The sequence below is a fragment of the Hyphopichia burtonii genome (assembly GCF_001661395.1).
Source record: "Hyphopichia burtonii NRRL Y-1933 unplaced genomic scaffold HYPBUscaffold_3, whole genome shotgun sequence".
NCBI classification, from domain to species: domain Eukaryota; kingdom Fungi; phylum Ascomycota; class Pichiomycetes; order Serinales; family Debaryomycetaceae; genus Hyphopichia; species Hyphopichia burtonii.
The window spans coordinates 316,525-329,248 of NW_017963730.1; the positions used below are offsets into that span (position 1 = coordinate 316,525).

General features: G+C 35.0%; 9 protein-coding genes across 9 annotated transcripts; 6 read left to right on the forward strand and 3 right to left on the reverse strand.

The window, feature by feature from the left end:
• Positions 1-42: 42 nt before the first annotated feature.
• HYPBUDRAFT_10763 (uncharacterized protein) lies at positions 43-1,718 on the forward strand (the record flags this gene model as incomplete). Its single annotated transcript, XM_020218568.1, has 1 exon — positions 43-1,718. Exon 1 carries the CDS (start codon positions 144-146, stop codon positions 1,716-1,718), a length of 1,575 nt encoding a protein of 524 aa, XP_020076625.1. The 5' UTR covers positions 43-143.
• Positions 1,719-1,757: 39 nt separating this feature from the next.
• PCL5 (Pcl5p) lies at positions 1,758-2,839 on the reverse strand (the record flags this gene model as incomplete). The annotated part of the gene is made up of 2 exons (XM_020218570.1): positions 1,836-2,839; positions 1,758-1,807 (listed from the first exon to the last, which is right to left on the reverse strand). Exons 1-2 carry the CDS (start codon positions 2,518-2,520, stop codon positions 1,758-1,760), a joined length of 735 nt encoding a protein of 244 aa, XP_020076626.1. The 5' UTR covers positions 2,521-2,839.
• On the forward strand, positions 2,655-3,125 carry HYPBUDRAFT_196606 (uncharacterized protein). Its single transcript, XM_020222986.1, has one exon. The coding sequence runs from the start codon at positions 2,790-2,792 to the stop codon at positions 3,045-3,047; it is 258 nt and encodes an 85-aa protein (XP_020076627.1). The 5' UTR covers positions 2,655-2,789; the 3' UTR covers positions 3,048-3,125.
• Position 3,126: 1 nt separating this feature from the next.
• Positions 3,127-5,483, reverse strand: PAN3 (Pan3p; the record flags this gene model as incomplete). The annotated part of the gene is made up of 2 exons (XM_020223247.1): positions 3,127-5,284; positions 5,324-5,483. 2 exons carry the CDS (start codon positions 5,481-5,483, stop codon positions 3,216-3,218), a joined length of 2,229 nt encoding a protein of 742 aa, XP_020076628.1. The 3' UTR covers positions 3,127-3,215.
• Positions 5,484-5,792: 309 nt separating this feature from the next.
• Positions 5,793-6,886, forward strand: HYPBUDRAFT_152457 (sepiapterin reductase family protein). The gene has a single exon (XM_020221025.1). The coding sequence runs from the start codon at positions 6,083-6,085 to the stop codon at positions 6,848-6,850; it is 768 nt and encodes a 255-aa protein (XP_020076629.1). The 5' UTR covers positions 5,793-6,082; the 3' UTR covers positions 6,851-6,886.
• Positions 6,887-6,963: 77 nt separating this feature from the next.
• Positions 6,964-7,897, forward strand: URA6 (bifunctional uridylate/adenylate kinase). The gene has a single exon (XM_020221026.1). The coding sequence runs from the start codon at positions 6,975-6,977 to the stop codon at positions 7,821-7,823; it is 849 nt and encodes a 282-aa protein (XP_020076630.1). The 5' UTR covers positions 6,964-6,974; the 3' UTR covers positions 7,824-7,897.
• A 48-nt stretch (positions 7,898-7,945) lies between these two features.
• On the forward strand, positions 7,946-8,473 carry ESS1 (peptidylprolyl isomerase; the record flags this gene model as incomplete). The annotated part of the gene is made up of 1 exon (XM_020223502.1): positions 7,946-8,473. One exon carries the CDS (start codon positions 7,946-7,948, stop codon positions 8,471-8,473), a length of 528 nt encoding a protein of 175 aa, XP_020076631.1.
• A 539-nt stretch (positions 8,474-9,012) lies between these two features.
• On the forward strand, positions 9,013-11,628 carry APE2 (metallo-aminopeptidase; the record flags this gene model as incomplete). The annotated part of the gene is made up of 1 exon (XM_020218503.1): positions 9,013-11,628. The coding sequence occupies one exon, from the start codon at positions 9,013-9,015 to the stop codon at positions 11,626-11,628; it is 2,616 nt and encodes an 871-aa protein (XP_020076632.1).
• A 102-nt stretch (positions 11,629-11,730) lies between these two features.
• Positions 11,731-12,558, reverse strand: HYPBUDRAFT_108698 (uncharacterized protein; the record flags this gene model as incomplete). Its single annotated transcript, XM_020218651.1, has 1 exon — positions 11,731-12,558. One exon carries the CDS (start codon positions 12,556-12,558, stop codon positions 11,731-11,733), a length of 828 nt encoding a protein of 275 aa, XP_020076633.1.
• Between the last annotated feature and the right edge of the window lie 166 nt (positions 12,559-12,724).

Genomic DNA, 12,724 nt, shown 5'->3' on the forward strand with positions numbered 1-12,724 from the left:
AGCGATTTGTTTGTTTGTTTTCGAGTCTTCTCTTTATTAAATACGATAAACCCAAATCCCCTGACAACCACGAAGGTTTATAAGTGAAAGAGCTTCCTTATCTTGTTATTTGTTTAGAGCTATTTCTTCGATTTGCAAACGACATGACGGACAATTCCAATTTATACAGCATTCTCAGTACGGTAATAACTATACTAGTGATAAATTATATTTATAATCAGTATATTGAATCTACTAAAGACGTTAGTGATGTTTACTTGAGTCAGCAGTCTAGTATAGATGCAGTGAGGTTGCCAGAAGAATCTCCGATATATAAGTCGAACAAACTTGACTATTCTAATGGGTTGAGAATTGGATTAGATATCAGGTACGATCATTATAAGTTAAGAAATGGGAATTTATGTGATGTATGGGAAGTTTTAATCAACCAATTGAAGCAGAAGCCAGCTAATAAGATCCAGATTAATGACGAAAGTATGTTCGTTAGTCAAATTAATTATAGAGTTCACCAATTTTCCCATTATCTTGCAGCCAAGAAGATATCTCAGGTTTTCATTAACCAGAAACACTTTTTAACTTCTTTTGACAGTTTAATCGTGATGATTGCTTGTTTTCTAACCCAAGTAACGGTGAATGTATATGATGACTTCAAAAATGTTGTGGAGGAAGAAGGTATGGCGATTTTCAGTCCCGAAGAAGCAGAAACTAATAAGGTGGATCATTTAGTACTTGGAAGCGAAGAAATGAATCGAATTTTCAAGCCTTTTAATGAAGATGAATTGACCACATTCACTAATGAGTACCACTTCAGTAAGGATAAAGGAATTGCTCTTCGAATTACTAGAAAAACGAATCCAAAAATCATTACATCAGTTGATTTCACTCAGTCTAATATAATTAGTAGTGTTGCTTCTACTATTAAGCACTTGCCGATGAGTAAAGAGCTCAATAGCCAAGACAGAGTATTAGTTGTGCAACTGACGTCTAAAATTGTTAAAAATGAAGATATGTTGAATGATTTGGTTAAGTGTTTAGTGACATTCATATCCAACTCGGAATTGGTTATAACTAATAGCGATAAATTATCAATTGAAAAAGTCAATCAAATTCAACCAACGATACTTTCAATAAGTGAAGAGGATTTCATCAAGTTGGTACCAGTTGAATTGTTGAAATCAAATATTCATTGGTTTGACCAATTTTTTTATAAACAATCGATAAATTTTTTATCCAGAGGTAAATTTAGTTGTCATATGTTAAAACCATTTAAATTTTCATCTAGGTTGAGATTAATTTATTTGAAGAAGCCGATTGAATCTTTTCAAAAAATAAACACTTCTACTTTAAATGAGTATCGTACTTTATTACATTCTAGAATTATAATTGAAAATGGGTACTTCAATGTAATTGGCCCAATTATACAAAATGATTTTTATGATTATAGAATCTTACCTAATTTACAAAAATTCAAAAGTTTAGGGTGTATTCTGCAATCAAGTGAGATTAAGTTAACTAATTTCAATGATCAAACAAATTCCGGTGATATCTTAATAAGAGGTTATAATATTGGTAAGACCAAAACCATTAATCTCCATTCAAATCTAGAAGTTATTACGCCTGCTCAAGAATTAGCTAAAAAAACTAATGATGGGTTCATGCCTTTGAATTATATTAAAGGTAAATGGGGTAATGACGGGTGTTTATATATATATGATTAATAATAATATTATACTATTTACAACTAATATGTACTCTTTTCACGCTATAGTCATCAATAATATCATCAAATTTTCTCTTTTCTGATTGACTAACCAGGTTAGTTTGAATCTTTTTACCTAATTGATTTTGGTAATAAGTATTAAAATGGATTTTAACAACTTTTAAATTTGATTCATTGATGTTTATGAAAAATTTACACCATTTAATTAACTTTACATTGATTAACCAATCGTCAGATTCCCAAGTGATTTCATTCACTTGATTGATTTTATGTAATTTGATAAAATCATAACCTAAAATCATTAAGATATTACACCAATTTTCATATTGTAAACCATTAATATAAAGTTGATAATTTAACATTTTTAAACAATCAACTTCGATTTTCTTTAAAGTTTTCAAATTCAAATTCAGTTCGTCTTCTTTACAACCACAAATTTTCAACCAAGATTTGAAGGAATAGTTATGATCTTGATTAAATTTTGAACTAATTATAATAAGACCCAAGAACAATTTTTTGGGACAGTTAGGTAAATCTAACAGTTGATCATTCAAGTTTTGTTCTTTAATCAACTTATAAATATAATAACTGCAAATTTGTAATGATTGAATAGAAGTTTTAGAACGTCTTAAAATTTCAATTATGAAAAATTTCAAATTGATTTTTTCAAATTTAAGTTTGGGATACAAGATTTTCAATAAGTTAATGGTCGAATTAATCAATACGATATTAAATTGAGACTTAGTCAAGTGATCGTTATAATACTTGACGTTATTGGGAGACAAAGTAGCACAGGACATCTTGGATTAAAAATAAAAACGGGACAATATACGGACAACACAGACAACAAAGCAAACTACTAACCAGCAGCTTGAACTAAAACATAATGGACATAAAAAAAACTACCAGGGGAAACAAATAAAAGACAAATAAAATAAAATAGACAACCAGTTATCTAATATGAAATAAAACGGACACTAATACCAAAAAACAACCAAAAATAACAACCAAAGTAACAAAATATAATGCAAAGCTAATACAGAACAGCAGTAAAGACAACCAACTAGCGATGACTAAACCCTTAACAACTACCTTTGACACCAAAAGAATTTCGGCTCCTTATATATTTTTCCTCTCACTGTGGTGGAGTCATCTCCAGTATTTTGCAATGAGTAATCTTATCGGAAAAAAGCCCTTGCGTGAGAAAACGGTGTCCCGGACTTGTGAGTCAGGCGGTCACGTGAACGTCATGAGCTGGCTTCACGTGACTCTCGCCTTTATGAATCATCCGGTGTTGCGATATCGGCATCAATTACTGCAATTTTAGTAAGACTTTAGTTGATATCACGCCTTTATTTATGAATCATAGGTCTTGGGGTTATTAGATGATTATGGGGGCGATTAGATGATTACGATGTTATTTTATTGTGTTTATTTTGTTTGATTTTTTTCGGGTTTTCGGTGTTTTTGGAGTTATATAAATATATCAAATTAGCTAATTTCGGATGATACCACGGAAAATGCTTTCGATAATGTCTCTAACTTCTTTGTAGCTGACTATAATACAGGTTTTTTCATCTCTGCTGACCAAGAGGATTTTTTCTTCGATCCCAGCATCAAGTTTATTCAAGTTAATCAAAACTTTGGACAAATCAACAATTGATTTACCAAATTCATCGTACTGACAGAAAATGTAGTCTCTGAATAGCTTGATGATGTACTTGTTGCCGCTATCGCTGTACTCGAATTTCTTGGATTGTTCGGGTCTATCAATGATGAAGTTGATCTTGGTTAAAAGTCTGAATAATCTTGCATTTTCTAGTTCTCCACTAAATTGACTTTCGATGTAATCATTCAGGTCTTGCAAGTTATTAATAACTTCAAGCATTTTAGAATTCAAATACTTTTCACTGAATTTTCTCAAATCAAATTTTTCAGTTTGATAGTTAAGCATTTCTAAAACTTTTAAAAAATCTAGAGAATATGCATTGGAAATTTTTAAACTCGAAATAATATCATCAATTGGAGAATTCTTACTGAATGATTTTGCTGCGGTTACTAATTCAAGAATCAACTTACCGAATTTTTGTATATCGGCTCTTTGTAAGATTGAAATATGTTCACTTAAGCCAACTTGACTAATTTTAATTTCGTCTTCATCGTGATATAAAATGTCGTCAATTCCAACACTACTCAATCTGATTCTATTTTTATTAGTAACAATGATTTTACTTATATCCAAGCTTGATCTTGCAGCCAACCCTTTATCATGAATACTTATTAAAGCATTTGTAATTTGTATTATATAGTTCCATAAAATGTCTTCGGTAATCGGTTCTAATTTACTACCCAATTTTCTAGTTATATGTTGTTCGGCCAAAGTACTAGAATTAGGATAATAGTCGTAAGTTACCATTAGTTGAGCGCTCCCTTCTCCAAAAGCCATACTAGTGAAAGCTTCTTGAAGTTGTACTATATTGGAGTTTTTAATCGATTTCCATTTTTTAACCGTTTTGAATGGTGATTCATTAACTATTCGAATGAGGGAAGAATTGTCAATCTTTCTTAACGCATATGGATTCCCATCAATATTTGAAAACAGCTTGAAAATCAAATTGGCCACTCCCCAGACTTTCGAGCCTTTATCAAAAGTTGTATCAATTGGTACTAATGAATGGTATGCGTTGATATGGTCGGGTAAATTACTTCTGGGTAATGTTTGTAAAGTGGCTTCGTTTTTTCTCTGCAAATATTCTCTCAAGTCATTTGGTATAAACATAAGATTGACATTGGTTTCATGAGGTGGCAATGGAATAGATAATCTTGGTGGTGGTGCAGGAGCATATAAGTGGTAATTTAAGGGATAGTTTGAAGTTGGTCCTTGAAACATATAATCAGACGACCCGGGGGGTAATCCACTACCTGGTGGACCGCCAGTCAATGGTGAGTTCAAATAGGGATTGGTTTGCGGTGGTGGGGTTGGAGTGGCCACTAATTGGGGTGGGACTTGGCTTGATGGTGGAACCACTTGATTCTGCTGCTGTTGTTGTAAATGCTGGGCTTGTTGTTGTTGAGACTGTTGCTGAGGTTGTTGCTGTTGTTGTTGCAGCTGCTGTTGTAAATGTTGAAGCTGTTGCAATTGTTGAAGCTGCTGTTGCTGGAGATATTGCTGCTGCAGGATATTAGACGGCTGCTGTTGCTGCTGTTGCTGGGGTTGTTGTTGTGGGTTCACCGATACTTGTTGTTGGCTCAAGCCATTTCCTGGTGCATTAACTTGACCAGTCTTGGATTTGACTTGTTGAATACTTGCGTTTGGAACTAACGGCGATGGCTCATTGTACGGATTCGAAGGAGTGAACGACGCCGTTGCCACGTTGAATCGTTTCGTAGCACCACCATCCTTCTGTTCATTCAATGAGCTTGGTACAAACACCGGGATTTCTTTCAATTTAGGCGATAAGGTAGCAAACTTATTGGTAATACTCGAAACACTGGGGGAAGATGGTTGAAATGATGGGGTGTTCAAATTGAATTTGCGTCTGGAATCATTACTGGCTTGATTGCCTCCATTAATGGCATTATTGGGAGATGTAGGGGACTTACTTAACCCATCAGAACTAGCACTGTTATTATTTGCTGATGGTGACTGGGATGCTTTTGTATGATGACTAAATGCACATCCTTTATTCTCAAACTTACAATATCCATAAATCAAAATATTCTTACATAGAATATCTTTTGCAGAATCTGGATTTATATTCATTTCTTTAACTTAAAACAACGTACAATATCAAGATTATCAAAGGTCTATCCCAAAAGTCTATCCAATCAATTTATTCAATCAAATTTCTATCCAATCAAAGGTCTCTGCTTACGCCCACGCTTCTGTCTGGCTGTGAATCCCAACTCAATACCTTCAATTGATTATATCAGATCGTGTTTTGATTCCAGTAAAATGTCTCTGTCGCTTTTTTTTCCTTCTCCCAAACCTCCTCTGTGTCGTCCCCGTTTTGTCTCACCGTCACTTTGAGTACGTTTTATTTCTCTGGAGGTACCGTAGGCCCAGCAGTGACTGGTCAGGAAGCTTGGTGGCTGCTGACTGAGTAATGGGACTCGGACTTTAACCCTGGGAAGGTCATCTTGTAGAAGACATAAAACGGTTATACTGTGAAGAAACCTTATGTGCGTAAAACGCAACCCAAGTGCAAAAACTTTCCCTGGAAAATCGGATAATTACTAATAGGTTTCTTTGATCGACGGGTACTTTGAGCTAGACATCCGTTGTTATTATATAAAGAGTCGATATTGTCTGTTGGTAGGTTTTACGGTTTTTTTGGTTATTTTACAGTCAATTCCGTAATTATGTCTGGACATACTACTATTCTTACTGGTGCCTCAAGAGGTATTGGTGCTGCTATTGCTAAAATTTTCTTGAGCAAGTCCAACTCCAATAAGCTTGTTGGGGTTGCTAGATCTGCTAGTGAGCTTAACAAATTGGTTGAAGAGTATGGTGAAGATAGGGTTGGAGTAGTCATTGGGGATGTTTCCAAGAAAGAAACCAGTGTTCAAGCTGTTGAATTGGCCATTGAAAAATTTGGTTCAATTGATTCCATTATTTTGAATGCCGGGGTTTTGTCTCCAGTGGAACATATTGCTGATGCAAACGTTGAAAAATGGATTGAATTATACCAAATCAATTTCTTTTCCGTTGTGGAAATGATTAAACAAGCTTTACCTCATTTGAAAAAAACCAATGGTAACATTGTTGCCGTTTCTTCTGGCGCTTCTACTTCAGTCTATGATGCCTGGGGTGCTTACGGTACTTCTAAAGCTGCTCTTAATCATTTGATTAAATCGGTTGCTACCGAAGAAAAAGATATCAATGCCATCTCCATTGCTCCAGGGGTGGTGAATACCAGTATGCAAACCGATATCAGAGAAACTTTTGGTAAAAATATGGATGAAGATGGACTTAAAAAATTCATTGATTTACATAAAAATGATCAACTCTTACCTCCAGAAGTCCCTGCCACCATTTACGCAAACTTGGCCTACAAAGGTTGGAGCAAAGACATCAATGGCCAGTACCTCAGATACAACGATGAAGAATTGAAAGAGTACCTTGCTTAATAGTTTTGTAATGTAATAATACAATAAACGAAAAACCCTTTAGTGTAGTTTGGTTTTTTCGCTCACTGAAAAGATTCTCAAATTCAAATTTCATATCATTAACCAGTTTACTTCTTCATTAACCATGTTTGTTAGATCGTTAGGTCGTTTTGGTGCGACTCCAAGAGCTTTCATTAAGCCTCAATTGCTAAGAAGTGTTCCTATTGGCGTGCGTTTCAATTCGTCCCAATCGACACCACCCCCTCCTCCAAATGAAACTGATTTAAAAGCTAAGATCTTGATGATTTTTGGTGCTTTGGCCGTAGGTAGTTCGATTGGTGCTTGGTATTTCAAAGATAAAGAAGAACCCAAATCTGCATTTGAACCCAAAAGGAGTCCAGCCTTTGCCGATAATAAGATCTCAGTTATATTTGTATTAGGTGGACCGGGTGCCGGTAAAGGTACTCAATGTGCTAAATTAGTTAATGAACAAGGATTTGTTCATTTATCGGCTGGTGATTTATTACGTGCTGAACAACAAAGACCAGGTTCTAAATACGGAGAATTGATTGCTCTGTACATTAAAGAAGGTACCATTGTCCCTCAAGAAATCACCATTGCCTTATTAGAGCAAGCTATTAAAGATCAGTATTCTCAAGGTGCTGTTCGCTTCTTGGTTGATGGGTTCCCTAGAAAAATGGATCAGGCCCTTACTTTCGAGGAGCAAATCGCCAAATCCTCCTTCACGCTTTTCTTTGAGTGTCCTGAAAGTGTCATGTTGGAAAGATTATTACAAAGAGGTAAAACTAGTGGCAGAACTGACGATAATATCGAAAGTATTAAAAAGAGATTCAAAACTTTCATCGATACCTCAATGCCAGTGGTGGACCATTTTGAAAAACAGGGCAAGGTCGTCAAAGTTAGATGTGACCAACCTGTTGATGATGTTTACACCAAGGTTAAAGAAGCCTTGGTCTCTAAAGGTATCAATTAATTGATTAAGTATATTTTTGTATATGTCGGGCGTGTATATACCAACAGTTGTTGGAATAAAACAAGTTTATATCTTCTATTCGATTTGATGTAACAATATTCTTCAAAGAAGACTAATTGATAATGACTGACACTGGATTGCCACCTAACTGGACCATCCGAATCTCGCGTACCCACGCTAAAGAGTACTTCTACAACCAATCCACAAAAGATTCCTCGTGGGAACCACCATTTGGTACCGATGATGAAAAATTAAAAGCATACTTGATTAGATTTAAACAAAATAAAAATAAACCAGTAATCCCAGAAGATGGTAAGATTAGAGTGTCACATTTACTAATTAAAAGTAACCAATCAAGAAGACCCAAATCTTGGAAAAATCCTGACGGCATTACTACTACCCGTGATGAAGCAATTGCGATTTTGAAAAACTTACAAACTAAAATCTTAAACGGTGAAGCTAAACTTGGTGATTTAGCTAAAACTGAAAGTGACTGTTCTTCTCATTCTAATGCTGGTGATTTGGGTTTTTTCGCTAAAGGTCAAATGCAACCTCCTTTTGAAGAAGCTGCTTTCAATTTAAATGTAGGTGAAATTAGTGATATCGTTGAAACCGATAGTGGAGTTCATCTTATTCAAAGAACAGCATAATCTTTTATAACAAAAAACTTTCTTCTCCATTTGTATTCTTTAATATCAATAAGCTATTTTTGGTTCCCCATTCATTTTTCGTAAATTGATGTCAATCGGCCAATGCCATCCCATCAAACACGGCATCGGGACTCTGTTCATCCCGTATATCCAAAAGGATCTTTCGTGCTTTATTCAATTTGAGCGGAATAAACCATTTGAAAATTTTCACTCTACGCTTAATTCTTTATCTACGACCAGTAAGCCTCTCTCCCATGTTAAGCAACCTTTCATATGCTGGCCCCCGGAACTACTTGGTCTCGTGCCGGCGATTGCCCTTACTTCTTAGGTCTTCTTTATTGGCCCATGCTGACTTAACACCTGCAACTCCTACTTCTGCTTCACAAACCCGTACCTTTGGCGGCCACTTTAAATATTCAAATAGAAAAAGTTTGCCACTTCTAATAACCCGCCAACTCGACTATTATCCACGTCAATTGCCCTCTAACTTGGTCAATTGCAAAAGATATCACTGCCATCGTACCGCTTCAATCGCCAGTATGTGTCGTTCTTCCAACTCAGCCTCTGCTCAAGTGGTGTCTAGTGATCGGGAAGTTCTTCCAACCAATGTTACACCACTCCATTACCATTTAACTTTAGAGCCTTTATTTGACACGTTCAAGTTCAACGGGGATGTTTCTATTGACTTGCATGTTAATGAACGTACCAACTATGTTACCTTGAACAGTTTGGAAATTGAAGTTCACGAAGCTAAGATTAACGACCATTTGATCAAAGATATTAAATTTGATGAAGATAAACAAACCGTTACCTTCAATATCGATGATTACTTGGTTAAGGATGCTGAAGCAACTTTGAAAATCAAATTCACTGGGGAATTGAATGATAAAATGGCTGGGTTTTATAGATCTTCTTATAAAGAAAATGGTGAAACCAAATATTTGGCTACTACTCAGATGGAGCCAACTGATTGTCGTCGTGCTTTCCCTTGTTTCGATGAACCTGCTTTGAAAGCAAAATTCGATATTTCTTTAATCACCGAAAGAGATTTGGTTGCTTTATCTAATATGGATCATAAGGAAACTAGCCTTTTAGATAATGGTAAACAAAAAGTCATTTTCCATACTTCTCCTTTGATGTCTACTTATCTTGTTGCCTTCATTGTTGGGGATTTGAAATATGTTGAAAATAATGATTATCGTGTTCCAATTAAGGTTTATGCTACTCCAGGGTCTGAACATTTAGGTAAATATTCTGCTGATATTGCTGCTAAAACTTTGGCCTTCTTTGATAAAAAATTCGATATCCCCTATCCTTTACCTAAATTAGATATGGTTGCAATTCATGATTTCTCTGCTGGTGCTATGGAAAACTTCGGTTTAGTCACTTATAGGACTGTTGATTTGTTAATTGATCCTGAAAATACTAATATTAACACTAAACAAAGAGTTACTGAAGTGGTTATGCATGAATTGGCTCATCAATGGTTTGGTAATTTGGTAACTATGGATTTCTGGGATGGTTTATGGCTAAATGAAGGTTTTGCTACTTGGATGTCCTGGTATGCTTGTGATTCTTTATATCCAGATTGGAAAGTTTGGGAATCTTATGTTTATGATTCTTTACAACATGCTTTATCCTTGGATGCTTTAAGAGCTTCCCATCCAATTGAAGTTCCTGTTAAAAGAGCTGATGAAATTAATCAAATTTTCGATGCAATTTCTTACTCTAAAGGTTCTTCTTTATTAAAAATGATCTCAAGATGGTTAGGTGAAGATGTTTTCATTAAAGGTGTTTCAAATTATTTAAAAAAACACAAATGGGGTAACACTAAAACTTCCGATTTATGGGAAGCTTTAAGTGATGTTAGTGGAAAAGATGTTGTTCAAGTCATGGATATTTGGACTAAGAATGTAGGTTTCCCTATTGTTACTGTTAAAGAATCAGATAAAGGTGAAATAAACGTTACTCAAAATCGTTTCTTAGCAACCGCTGATGTTAAACCTGATGAAGATAAGGTCTTATATCCAGTTTTCTTAGGTTTAAAAACTTCCGAAGGTGTTGATGAATCATTGACTTTGAATGAAAGATCTAAAACCTTCACCTTATCTACTTCAGATGATTTCTTCAAAATTAATGCTGACCAAGCAGGTCTTTACCGTACTGCTTACTCTTCAGAACGTTGGTCCAAATTGGGTAAAGCTGGTGTTGAAGGAAAATTATCTGTTGAAGATAGAGTGGGTTTAGTTGCCGATGCTTCTTCTTTGGCTTCATCTGGTTTCGTTGAAACCACTGACTTATTAAATTTGGTTAAATCATGGTCTGGTGAAACCAATTACGTCGTTTGGGATGAAATCTTAGATAGAATTGGGTCTATAAAAGTAACTTTTATGTTTGAAGATCCTTCTATTAGAGAAGCTTTGAACAATTTCATAATTGATTTGATTAGCACAAAATTAGATACCATTGGATGGACATTCAGCCCTAACGATTCATTTGCTGGTCAACAGTTGAAAGCCTCTCTTTTCATGTCTGCTGTTGGTGCTGGTCATGAAGGGGCTGTTTCTCATGCTAAGTCTTCTTTCGAAAAATTCGTTGCCGGAGACAAAGCAGCAATCAACCCAAATATCAGATCTTCTGTCTTCAATGTAGTTGCTAGAAATGGTGATGAAAAAGTTTATGAACAATTATTAAATATTTACACTAATCCACAATCTACCGAAGAAAAACTTGCTGCCTTAAGATCATTAGGAAGATTCGAAAATCCTGAAATTTTGAATAAAGTTGCAGGCTTATTATTACAAACTGACATCATCAAAGCCCAAGATATCTATATTCCAATGCAAGGTATGAGAGCTCATAGACTTGGTATTGAAACTTTATGGAAATGGTTAACCGAAAATTGGGATGAAATTTATAAATTATTACCTCCAGGTTTGTCAATGTTAGGTTCCGTTGTCACAATCGCTACTTCTGGTTTCACCAAAGATGAACAAAAAGCCGAAGTTAAAGCATTCTTTGATAAGAAAAATACCAAAGGTTTCGATCAAGGTTTAGCTCAATCTCTAGATGTTATTACTGCTAAAGGTGCATGGGCTACCCGTGATCTTAAAGTCATTAATGAGTGGTTATCCGCTAACGGTTATACTAAATAACTAGCTGGGGACCGCTTAAATAAACTATAAGCCATATCCCATAACGAACCAATAGGTGTTCTAGCATCTATTTATTACGTAATAGTGTATATAAGTAAAGACCTATACTTTATATGATGCGTCAATTACTCTGTATAAGTAAGACAAATGGAAATCGCTGTTTGCTAGATTTACATCCATAAATGGGCTATTCAATGTAGTTCCATCTGGATTAACCTTAACATGAAAGTCAGGAACCTTTTCAACTCTTTTAAATCCACAATACTTGGTATAATATTCAACTAAACCGTGTTCCCTCACAACCTCGCTATGGATAATGAATTTATCTATTCCCTTATGGTTAATAATAGAGGAAGCTCTATTAGTCAAAAATTTGTCAATGATAATATCAAGAAATTTAGGTCCCAATCCATTGAGGAATGAAGTCACTGTAGTTAATTGATATTCTTTGGCCATTGGATCATCCTTATATTCACTCTCTCCGGTGAAACTTTTCAAACCTGCAGTGGCGAGAGTTCTATATAAGATATCATCATTAATTACCAAGTCTGGCTTGACAATTGAGACATCTATTTCCGTTTTATCATCAATTATAAATAAGTCTTCGAACTGCTTTGGAATATGGCAACTGTAACTTTCTTTTGCAGAAGCAGTTGGTTTATCGAAATCTCGTATTAACCCATGTTCATTCTTTAACTTATCAAACACAGGTTTTGGTCCGAGTAGCAAGAAGAAGACGTCTTGATCTGGTTCAAATCCAATGTCAGAAATGAACGAATTCGTGATCCTGTCGGTAATTATAATATTATACTTGAAAAAGTTTTTGCTGTAACCTTTATTTATGACTTTTATGAGCCCTTCATAACGTTTGCCGTTGTTATCGGGTCCAAACAACCAATCTTTTGTGAAAATCAAAAGTTCGAAAGACATTATTAAGTAGCAAGTACTAGAAGTAATTAACAAGTCAAAGAAAAAAAAAAAGGCGGAATTTTGAATGATCAAATTCCTCTCGAATTCGTATTACAGAAGTGAAAAGTTATACAACATATAATCTTATTGTATCAAGTTATTTACAAATTTTCAATGAAGATGAGGT

Excerpts from the sequence above, each read along its gene's own strand:
- HYPBUDRAFT_196606 (XM_020222986.1), top strand. The coding sequence starts at position 2,790 with ATGACTAAACCCTTAACAACTACCTTTGACACCAAAAGAATTTCGGCT.
- HYPBUDRAFT_152457 (XM_020221025.1), top strand. The coding sequence starts at position 6,083 with ATGTCTGGACATACTACTATTCTTACTGGTGCCTCAAGAGGTATTGGT.
- URA6 (XM_020221026.1), top strand. The coding sequence starts at position 6,975 with ATGTTTGTTAGATCGTTAGGTCGTTTTGGTGCGACTCCAAGAGCTTTC.